Here is a 12,041-nt window from a genome sequence, read left to right as displayed (position 1 = left end):
AAGCACACACACAAAAATACACAATTTCTAAAAATATTTTTTATCAATATAATTATTGCAGGGCAACTGTTTTGCAATATTGATGCCGTTCAACAGAGAGCTTGCATCGGCATCTTCACATTCAATGCTTTCTGATTTAAAAAGTGAAATGTCATGTGATCATGTTTGTCCTGTATTGATCACTGGGAGGGGAGTGGGGGCATGGCAGTGGGTCTGGGGGGTGTCCTCCAAAGTTGAACTGCAAACTATCAGCAAAAGGAGGTCCCAACAGTCACGACTCACGAGAGGCGTTCTGGTGCTAAATCCAAACAGGCCCGTATCACGCCCTCCGTGTGTGTGAGTGAAGCAGAGCTACGAGTAGATTCACAGGCGACACATCCACGACTCAGGTTAATGCGCCAATTTAAACAGGGACGGTTATGACGTCACAGCAGGGTGACAGCGGGACCTGATCCTAGCTAGCTAGCTTGATGCTAACTACGCGCCTTTGCCTTGGCAGATCAACCGGGGACAGAAAGCGGACACCATGACGACGACAACCCCCAAACCGCGCGGCATCGTCCGAGAAGCCACCCACCAGATTATCGCCGGAGGCTCCGCAGGTAGGACTATTTAAAAAAGAAAAAAAAAACTTTTTATCATTACTATTGTTACGTAACTGCTCTTTGCTAGCTTCACTCGTGCTCGCGATCTGTTACGCCTGGAGGGACGCAACAAGTCCGCGTTGACAACAAAGTGTTGATGTTTTAAAAGCATAAAATTGTAGTACACTTCTTTTTTCTCTGGCGGGGGCTTTCTGGGTCCCCATGCCGAAGATGACGCGTCCAAGCCGGGATAGTTATGGTCCGGTTCCGCGTCTCTCTCTACTGTGCTTTAACTGTACGCAGCTCTGACGTCACCGCGCATGCGTGTGGCCATTTGTTTTTTTGAGAGAGAGAAAAAAAAACTTTATTGGTAAAAATGCTCAATGTCATTGATGTGTAGAGGGCATTTGAAAAACAAATATTGACTTCTTTCCTTCCTGTTTGTTGGTAACTTTAAAAAATTAACAACCAATTTAAATATGATCCATCCATTCAGACAAAAACTGTAGGGAACATCGCAACTTGCGATCATGGATTAACAAACAATAAAAGAGACATCTGTCACTTGTTAGCATGCGTTTTATAATTAATTAACCATGTTGACAAAGCGGCGGCACGGTGGTCGACTGGTTAGCACGTCCGCCTCACAGTTCAGAGGGCGTGGGTTCGATCCCGGCTCCGGCCTCCCTGTGTGGAGTTTGCATGTTCTCCCCGTGCCTGCGTGGGTTTTCTCCGGGCACTCCGGTTTCCTCCCACATTCCAAAAACATGCATGGTAAGTTGATTGGATACTCTAAAATTGGCCCTAGGTGTGATTGTGAGTGCGGATGTTTGTCTCTGTGTGCCCTGCGATTGGCTGGCAACCAGTTCAGGGTGTCCCCCGCCTACTGCCCAAAGACAGCTGGGATAGGCTCCAGCACGCCCCGCGACCCTTGTGAGGAGAAGCGGTACAGATAATGGATGGATGGATGGATGTTGACAAAGCAAGAACCTACACATGTGGCCATGACGCGCTCAGTCACTCTACCAGTAACTAGCTAACATTAGCTCCTCCCCCAAATACAGAGACGTCATGCAAATCAAGTCAAATGTAGATTTTCATTTCTCTTTTTGTTTGTACGAAATAAACAAGCAATCATTTAGTCAGAATTCGAATCACAATCGATTTTTAACTCCTTTGCTAATCCAGAGTTCCATTGTTTTATGGCTGCAGAGCAAGTAGAAGTGACAGTGAGAGTCACAAGTTCGCTCACATGCCTTCTGAACGCATAAGAAACATCCCCCCCGCCAAACCAACCAGGAAGTGAGCGCAAGTGTATCATCTTGCTCTCTTTTCCCTGTTTTTTTGAACCCAGCACACAAAAATTCCCTGTGTTCCTCCCAGAAGGCCGTTTAAAAAAAAAAAAAAAAAAAAAAAAGAGAGATTGCGTAACGTGGTCAGCATATTGAAAACATGTGCTCGCGCTGAGCTTGAGCAAACACAATGAAGCTGGAGAGGGGCGGGGGGGGAATCACGTCTGGTGCAGGGATAACGTACAGTACATGGATGCACTGAGCGTGGCAGGCAAAAAGTTGAAGCCCATTCAAACAAAGATGGCTGAGGGTGAACGAACTTTGTTTGGGTTTTTTTCGTGACATAAAGCGGCAGAGTCCAAACTGCTGTCATGCATGACAGTACTTTACCACCTTTAGGTTTGGATTTTTCATTATAGTTTCAATTTCATTTTTACTTTTGTTGAATTCGGTTACTTTTCATTTGTTTTTACAGTGCTTCAGTTTAGTTTTATTCTTTTTTTTTTCCTTTTTTTTTTTTTTAAAAGCATTTTCATTTTTATTTTCTTCGTTCAATTCAATCTTAGTTTTAGGTTTGTTACTTTTCGTTAACGATAGTAATCTTGCCCAAGATGTCGACGTAGCTAGCAAATGGTTAACTTTGAAAATATATCTTTGTTATTTTTGCAACATTTATTTCAAACGAACTGTTGATATAGATGACGTCAAAAGAAACATAAGCGTATTTCACCTCAGTGAACCTTATAGTGCTGCAGCTATTGAATATTTTTTAGAATTGATTATTCGACTGCTAATCTCATTGAGTGATCAGATCAAATTTGATTTTGCATTATTAAACAACAAAATGTGCATGTGAGGTGCAGGTATTATTGTTGTCCGCTAGGGGTCGCCATCCTCAGGTTCCACGCAATCATAACCGTGACTTTGAGTGTGTGTGGCTTTAAAATCAGGGGCCTGGCCTGGTGAGTGACATGGGAGTCAACGAATGAGAGTGGAAATGTGGGCAATGCTTCGAGGCTGGCTGGCTAACCGTTAGCCTGTGGGCGTTTTAAATGCCTGAGCACCAATTGTTTTGGCAGCTCACATGTGAATTTGCTTATTATGTGTTTATTATATTATGCTTGTTTAATAAAACGGTGAACCGACGGCTGTGTAATCATTTACTGATTGTGGCTGCGTAACAATTCATAACTAGTGGTGGTAAGCTATGTAACATTAGTGAACGCAATATCTTTTTTTTGGGCAACATTTCATTCAGTGTTGTACCCATAACAGCGGTTAGCTTGTTTTTGTGTGACGGTCAAGAATGTTAGGAAGTTACATAAAATGTTGGCCTACAGTTAATGCAATGTATGGTGATGTTACGTAAAAAGATATTGAAAGGCCAAGAGTTGTTTTCTTAGCGCATAGCATAGCGCTGCATTAGCTTTGGCTTTAGCCCTGGAAAGTGTGGAAGAACATGCAGCGTTGCATACCAGAGATAATGCACCGTTTATCAGCTAAGCCTCGTTGCGCCTCCTTGACTGTTTTATTCTGTTTAGTGGGGGGGGCGAAATCGGTCTGTGTTATGGTTAACATGTCAACACAGAAGCTGACTGAGAAAAGAAAAGCGGAGACATGAAGTGAGGGATACTGGGCTTTTCGGGTGAAATTTTAAGATGATACTACAATTGCCTGTGGATGCCACACGATGGTGGCAAAGAAAGAAATGCAAATTAAGTTGATCTGTCAAGGTCAGATTGTGTTTTAGGTTCATCCTGAAATTTGATCCCAAAACCCAATATCGCAAACTTTATGAGTAGTGTATACGCAGGAATGCCCCCTTGAGCGCTAAGTTGTACAGCGATGTCGCCGCCATATTGGATGTGGAAAAGTGGAGAGGCCTCATTCTTTTGCAGAGGTGGGCGTTTACAGCTGTCTGTCAGTATCGGCGGAAGGTCCATCAGTTTGTCACTGAGAGAGTCCCGTTTTAGCGTGTTGTTAAACTTGTAAACTGTTTTTACTGACCGTCCTAAAATAGCGGTGACGAAATGTCTCGCCCACCACTGTTAATTTGCTACTTAGATACCGATTCAAATAGAACATTAGCTTTTGATTGTATTTGTAGTTAATCTTATGAATTCTTATACAGCGTGTGTGTACAGGGAATACTGTGAATCCGTCTGTGAAACAAGCATTGTACTTATTTGTCCTTTACCCCCTCCTCACCCAGGATGGTTTCGTCCTAGATTTGTTAAACGTGACATTGTTTCTCTTGTCCCCGCCTCCATCCAGCACCAGGAAGTGGTAAGTCTTCCCGCTTGGTTTAGCTTTGTGAATTGTTGCTCTGTTGCCTTGCCTGAGAGGCAAATTTTATTTGAAAAAGTCTAGAGTCTAGACTTCTAGTTATCTGTTAAAAGGACAAACAGCGAAAGTGCAAACGTGTGTGTGAGCTTTGGTGACCGTTATCAATGCTAGCATGACCACTTCCTGTGTCTTTATCAGAATGGAATCCCAAAGATGTTGACTCTATAAATCTTACTGCTTTGCTTTTCAAACTGCTCTGACAATTAAAGTTGATACAGCAGTAAAGGTAGTGTTGGCTTGAGACTAGCTGACCCTCCTTGGACAGGTTACCTGACTATGTTTGATCATGAGACCGGTGGTGGCCATTTTGAGGCCTGTTTTGAAAAGTGCTTGTTTCCTTCCATGTACAGAAATGGTTGTTAGTTGCATTCTTCTGCTTCATTGTAGGACCATATTAAGCACATCTTTACTGTTTTTAGTAAGCGCCATTTTTTGTTTTTTGTTTTTGCTACTTTTCCTGCAGATTTTTTAAACTAGTTTTAACCAGTTCTTGTCATTAGCGTAAAAAATATTTAAAAAATAATCTTTTAAATTCCAGTTTGTTAGTAGTTGTGGTACATCTTGTAAAATAAATGTTTGGGTCGTGTGCTCTGAGATTTTGCTCATAAGAAATGCATTGGCTTGATGTAAGGATTCACCTTGAGGGGAAAAAAACCCAAAAAAAAACAGGCGTGAGCTGTGCCGTATTTCACTTCTCGCGATTTTATAACGCTTAACGGCCGAAGGCATTTTAAACAAAGCTGTAGTTTAATGTTGTTCAAAGGGGAAGAATGGTGCATTCTATGTAGTAATTTTGGTTTCTTTGTCTTCCCCTTTTTGGACTTCATCTTTTTAGTTTGAAGTTCATTTTTCCTCTTTAGGATGTAATGTAGCATGAAATGTATTCAACAGACTTTTGTTTGCGTGTGGTGGTCTTTTACAAACTGGTACCTGCGTATTTCAGAAGTTCCGTTTTAGTTTTAGACTGTTGACATGTACACGGAAATTATTTAGGGAGCTCTCTATCTTTAGACTCTACATTTTTAGTATCAGTGTGTTGTTAGTTTTATGATCAGAATTATTTTTTTTAGAGACAAAGGAACTAGATGGTTTTTCACCCGCATTAAAGGAAGCATTAAGACATATTTTGGTAATTTTTAATTTGCTACTTTTTTAATATACACGTGCAGTCTTGTTTTTCGTTTTTATTTATTTTATGTATTTTTTTATGTACGTGACTCCATTCCACAAATGTCCACAAGATGGCGGTAGCTTCATGGCGCATATTTATGCAGTACATGTTGCTGTTTTGCTAGTGGTTAGACGCTTTGGGACACACTCATAAATACTTTCATGATTTGACAGCCATGTGCTTAGAAAAACAAAACAAGTGCTCTTTATTTGTCACAGGGTCTTGAAAAGCTAACAACGCTTTGCCTAGCATAGCGTAGAATTTTCTTTGAAGTCTGGAGCTGAACAACATCCTGCTACAGTAATGTCATCACTTTCAACCCGCCATACCTAATATAGGTATGATATGGCATGAAAATAAAATCTAAATTTCTGACATTATACGAAATAATTTTTGTTTCCTGTCTGGGATTGGCGTTTTTTTTCTTTTGATACCAAGCAAATGCTGAAACATGTTTTTTTCCCCACACCATGAACTTCATACAATACGAATACAATTTTATTTATAACGTGCATTTCACAGCTACAGCTGTAATTCTACGGAAAACAATGTGTTGCCTGTTTGTTGGCGGAAATTAAACTTTTAGGGGGAAATACTTCCATGAGCGCTCTCTTTAAGAAAAAAAAAAAAGAATTAAATGGGTCCGAAAAGTTACTAAATGTAGCGATCATATCTCTTAATTGGCCGCAGGGACTCCTTTTGTGAACAAGTTCCTCTTGCCGTGTTGTTTGTGTAAGTAGTGCACATCAGCGGGGATGCTCTTTGAACTACGGAAACTAGCACCAAAAAAAAATCAACTTAAAAAAACAAATCATCCTGGTGATTACGTTTGAAATAATTGATAAAACTGACTAATCACTCAACCCTAGAGTGTGTGTGTGTGCGTGTGTGTGTGTGTGTGTTTTTCCCCCTCTACTGACAGGAAGCGGCCAGCGCCAATCACAGGGCGAATTAGGCTTAATATTTATTTCCAGAAACAATCGTGTGCGTGTTTGGCTGGGCTGTGATTGAACTCCCGGCGGACATGTTGGAGACAGATGTGCATGGTGATGACCTCATACATTGAAAGCCTTTTTTTTTTTTTAATTTTTTTTTTAAATCTGGACAGGGGAGAACTTTCTCCTCATCCTCCCATCATAGAGGAGGAAGAGGAGAACATTTACAGTCGAACGTGTCCATGTAACATATCGTCCATCTTTTGACAGTCGCTCGTGTTTGAGGCCTGGCTCAAATGGCCTTGATGGCGCTGCTTTTTTTTTTTTTTTTTTTTTTTCTTCCCCCTCGTCTTAATCAGTATTCCTCATCACAAGCGCCGCTTGTTATTGGAGTAACCGCTCATTTCATGTGCAATAATAAACCCGCAAGATTTATCATCTCATTACGAATTCGCGGGGAAATGTGAACAATCGCTGTCGTTGGAAATTAGTGGATAATGTTAAGGAAATGAACATGCATGACTTCATTGAAAAGAAGACTAAAAAAGGATAAAATATGCTACGTGTTTGTTCAGTCCTCCGTGTGAAGTTGATTTATCGTGAGCAGATTTCATCCCGAGCTATTTTCATGTTGATTCTCAGTATGCTCATTTAGTGCGATATAGGAAAAAAATTTAAGACGATTTTTTTTTTTTTTTGGGATAATTTTTTTGACCATACATGTCCAACAACTACATAATTGTATCAAATTTAAGTTCTTTTAATATTTCATTAAAAAAATTAATACATTTCATTAAAAAAAAAAAAAACAATGGTTGCTACAGTCTTTGCCTTTAAAGACATTTTAATGTAGTTTGTATTGTTTACAAGCCACGAATATGTATCTAATATATGATTAAAAAAAAAAAGAAATCGGGTAACCTTTTCAATTTGTGTTTGTATAGCGCATCCATATTGCAGAAATGGGAGTCCCGTGCTTCCCGCAAGTCCATCAATGTATCAGGCGTCCACTTTGGGATCCTCCTCGGTCCCACTTGAGATTGAGTCAAACGCTGCCAGTGGCCTCTTGTCAAACGAGAGCTCGTACACTTCAAAGTGCATTTTTTTTTTTTTTCTTTTATGGACGAACTCTCGGTCCAATGGGCCTCTGCTCTGACAGAAACCGCCACCCTCTCTCGGTCCGCTTGCTTTTAAAAGTGAATCTGCTACAGACGGCTCCTGTGATGATAAAATACAGTAACTTACGAGCGGCGTGGCCGATAAGGACGTTGACTCTTTGAATGAAACCTGCTCCACAAGGCAACATCTGGTTCTTTTTCATTCTGAGAACATTACACGGACTGCTACCGGGTCTTCTTGCTTGTCACGCCGGACATGATGGAAACATCTCGGCTTAGCGAGAGAGGTTCTGTGTGTGCGAGTGTGTAAGCTTTTTGAAAATATGATTCATGACGGCAGCGAGGCGGCGTCATGGAGTCCAGTCCGCCGAATGTTTATTTGCAGGAGAATGCTTGGCCTCGTTTTAGCACTCATCCACAAAGACCCGGTTGGGTATTCCAACCTGACACCGTCATTCATGTAAATATATTTCAACTACAAGATGTAACTTCCAGCTTTTCCCTGTCAGGGGTCGCCACAGCCAATCACTTAAATGATTTGTTTGGCACAGTTTTTACACCCATTGCCCTTCCTGATGCAACGCACTCATTATTTCTCCGGTAATTCTGTAAAGGTTAGATTCAACACCTACGAAATAATTTATCTCATCAGCTGCAGCGGATAAAAACGGATGGATTTTGTTGCTTAGCACTTATTCCACAAACGTTATATTAATCAGAATGTCATGTTTAGACTAGTGAAGGCACATAGAACGTATTATTGTAAAGCAAATTTTTGAGGAAGTCAACGCAAACTTTTTTTTTTTCAAGAATATGTTCTATGCAAGGCCATTAGTTGAAAACGGGCATTCTGATCAATATTGCCTTTTGTGGAATAAGTGTTAATCCACTTGTTTTTAGCCATCTCCGGGGGCGGCCATTTTGTCTTCTGTCAACTGAAAATGACATCACAACTGCTCACAACGACCAATCACGGCTGACCTGTTTTCTGAATCTGAGCCGTGATTGGTCATTGTGAGCAGTCGTGATGTCATTTTCAGTCGACAGAAGACAAAATGGCCGCCCCCGGAGATGGCTAAAAACAAGTGCATTTTGCTGCTTAACTTATATTCCACAAGCGCAAAATTAATCAGAACTAGTGGGCCTGCTGGGATCATGTTCTTGAAAAAAACATGTTTGGGTTGACTTCTGGTTTAAGCAAATTTCATAAAATTTAATTTAAAAACATTTTCGTTAACCAAATGCAATAAAAATGACAATGCTTTTACAATAACCAAAACTACATCTTGCATTTACATATCTAAAACTAACTATAATTGTACTGAAGGGTCTGACTGTTCAGTCACATGACGTACGCGAACAATAATTTTCGCAAAAAATGTCGTTTTTGTCTATGTCAGTTAATATCTTACATGAGCCTCAGCATTGCCGTACATAATAAGGAAGGCCAAAAGTCGTTTGAGAATTTTACTTTACATTATTACACTTACTCACTTACTAATACTTGGTGACCTTTTTCTTTTATTTCCCACCTGATAAATGCTCAATATATTAAAAGAAAAAACTAAAACTAGCCCTAAAACTAAAATAAAATCTGCTCGAAAAATTATTAATACTAATTGAATTTTTTTTTTAAAAAGTCAAAATGAAATAAACACTAACTCCAATGAAAAATCCCAAACTATTATAACTTAGGTATTTACATTGTACTTTTGTTATTTTGTGTGTTTGTGTAACTAGAGATATGTACAGAAAGAAAACACTACTATATTCCAGTTTTATTTTTTATTTTTTTTTTTGCGTTGAGGCTTCAAGTGGAAGAAGTGGTGGCTGCTTATTCTCCGGCAGCTTGTCCCTCACGAGACCTGACGTGCATGTTGAAAACTGGTGAATTGGCCGTTTAACCCCCGCTGCCCCTCATGCGGTGGCCTGGCCGCGGACGCCGCCGACCGTTGCGACGCTCTCTCTCGGGCCTGGCCGCTTAAACCGGACCAACTGTTCGGCGCAACTCGATACGGCGTCGGCTAAGAGTTCAGATAGGCTAATTACAAAGGCGGCGTGCTGCGCGCCGACGTATAAATAAACATAATAAGTAGTGTCAATAAGGCGAAGGGACAAGCGAAAACCCCGGAATGACATGGCAGTTTCCTTGTGCATGTGTGTGTTCTGCGGCGTGAGCTGCTGTGTGCATGTACACGTAACATACACACCCACACACACACACACTGCAAGTCCAATCCTCGCCGTTGTTAGCTGTGCCCCTTCTGGAACCGCGCCCGCCCACTTTTGGGATAACTCTATCAAGATGAACGCCATCAAGTCATTTGTCTCGCGTCGTCTCCGGGAGATTCTTTTCTCTCTCTTGCCCGGTGGCCGCGCTCAAGGCTTCAATTAGGGAGGCTCAAATTTATAGACACTTTGGATTATTTCGGATCTCCCGCGGTAAAGTGGATGACATACTGGAGAACACGCTGGCAGCGCACCAGCGGGAAAAAGAGAGTGGCCCGTGAGAAACTTGAATGAAAGGTCGCGTTAGGGGAATGTTTGTCGTGGCGGGCGGCGAGACCTGGGCCTTCTGTGGCGACTCGAGTGACCTCAGTCACCTTTTAATAACATCACGTCGCAAAATAATGTGTGGCAGTAAAGAAGCGATGCAGATGCAGACCTCCTTTCTTTGCTCCTGCCTGTCTGTGAGCGCTAGCTATAGCGCTAGCTATAGCGCTAGCTATAGCGCTAGCTATAGCGCTAGCTATAGCGCTAGCTATAGCGCTAGCTATAGCGCTAGCTATAGCGCTAGCTATAGCACGTGCTGCTCTGAAAAGTGCCCTTAAAAAATCATTTCCGGGTTGAAACAATGCAGGCGCGTTGCTTCTTGAAAAGTCAGTGGAACACATGAGTAGGATTTTATCATTATAAATGGTCAAATAATTTTGCGAATGACTGTTGCAGGGCTCTAGATGAACTTTTCTGCAATGGTGTGCCCAACTTTTTTTTTTCTTTGGTGCTCCAGCACAAAAGTTCGGTGCAGCTCCCTGCTTGGGACATTGGGAACATTGGGTAGATGGTCTTAAATTTGATTTCAAATTGAATGAAAAAGTCTAAATATTAGGGATGGACCGATTATCGGTGCCATATTCTGCGTTTTGATGAATATCGGCATCTGCCTTTTAAAAAAAAATCTGATGGCCGATAATAAATCAATTTAAAACTGTGTTGGAATCAAAACAAAGATAGGTGAAAGTTGAACTTTTCTGTCATTTTGAAAGTTTGGAGAACTTCATTTACTGTCGAAAACTATATGGAGCGATTTTTTTTCAAGTGTTTTCATTTCACCTTTTAAGACATGCTGACGACCCTGGTTGCTCCCTGAACTTTTTGTTCGAATTTGATAGATGTATATTGTCAAAAAATTCTACTAATAATAATACAGAAAAAACTAAATAATACAAATCTGAAAAATGGTTCAAATAAACATGCTTGAAGACGTTTCAACAAGAATTTTCTTTTTTTTTTTTTTTCTTTCAGATTTTGATGACATTATTTTCTTTTTTTACAAAAAAATCACATTGGCTCCAAATATCGGTTATCAGCCGCCTTGACTACTAATAATCGGGGTCGGTATCGGCCCTGAAAAAAATCATATCGGTTTATCGCCACTAAATATATAAAATTGATAGAACTACAGGTGGTATTTGTGCCATTTCTTTCCAAATAAATGTGAAAACATGGTTCTATCACATGGACAGAATGATTTGTTCAGTTTATAAACACTTTGACTCAAGAAGTTCACTTTTAGGATAAAAAGCGTTACACGCCCGAAGATGGATTCTTCTCCCATGCGTTAAATATAAACTCAAGCACAAATGATAATTTTGGTTTTAATTTCTCTCGTTGAGGTTCGAAACATCTGCGACTTGTCGTACAAAATACCCCCCCCCCCCCTCGTCAAATATTGGCAGCCATCTGCTGCATAGCTATTTAATGAGGATTCAAATGTTTTTGCCCTTAGAGGCGCATGTGATCCAAATATGTCACGAATATAATTACGGGAGCGGTGATATATTGCGCTAAGCGTTTCCGCTGGTCCCAGTAGCGCCCTGAGCGGTAAATTCGATGATGATGATGATGATGATGATGTTGGGTTTTAGGGTAACTCGGAGATGGATCGTTTTTCTGATGCGCCGCACGGCTTCTTTCAACACCCCTGACGTGCCGTTCAAAATGCGAGGAGTCGCTCCAACATCTGTTTGCCACAAATGTCAATGGAAATGTAAAAAAAAAAAAAAAGAATAAATATTAGCCCCGCTGCAGACATTTATTCTGAGAAACTTCCAAGCACCCCCCCCCACCCCCGTCCTGAACCATTCCAGAACGCCGCTTCTTTAAAACTCCTCACAGCGACGTCCAAGCGGTGACTCAACCGGCGCTCGCTCGCTCGCTGCGTTCCCTACCAAGCGTTCACGCCGAGTGGAACCAAGACCACACACGAGCCGGTTCTGCGGCCTTTGAAGCCGGTCCAGTGCGAGCGGGTCGGAGGAAGGTTAAGTTGTAAGCGGTCTGTAATCACCGGCTTTTACGATAAGAAAACGTACCAT

At 41.1% G+C, this 12,041-nt stretch overlaps 1 protein-coding gene across 2 annotated transcripts in view; it reads left to right on the top strand.

Moving 5' to 3' along the window:
- The first annotated feature begins 223 nt into the window (after positions 1 to 223).
- The window catches only part of slc25a21 (solute carrier family 25 member 21), an 87,176-nt gene continuing 75,358 nt past the window's right edge, over positions 224 to 12,041 (top strand). The window contains exons 1-2 of one of the 2 annotated variants that reach the window (XM_086049660.1): positions 224 to 389; positions 500 to 602. In XM_086049660.1, the coding sequence (XP_085905786.1) occupies positions 527 to 602 (76 nt within the window). In that variant the 5' untranslated portion in view covers positions 224 to 389; positions 500 to 526. Of the gene's footprint in view, positions 390 to 432; positions 603 to 12,041 lie in introns of those variants that run through there. The other variant, XM_086049661.1, reaches the window with a different exon arrangement.

This window comes from Filicampus tigris, chromosome 13, assembly GCF_054856515.1.
Source record: "Filicampus tigris isolate MCC_2025a chromosome 13, RoL_Ftig_1.0, whole genome shotgun sequence".
In the NCBI taxonomy this organism is placed as follows: domain Eukaryota; kingdom Metazoa; phylum Chordata; class Actinopteri; order Syngnathiformes; family Syngnathidae; genus Filicampus; species Filicampus tigris.
This window is presented reverse-complemented; position numbering and strand designations above follow the sequence as displayed.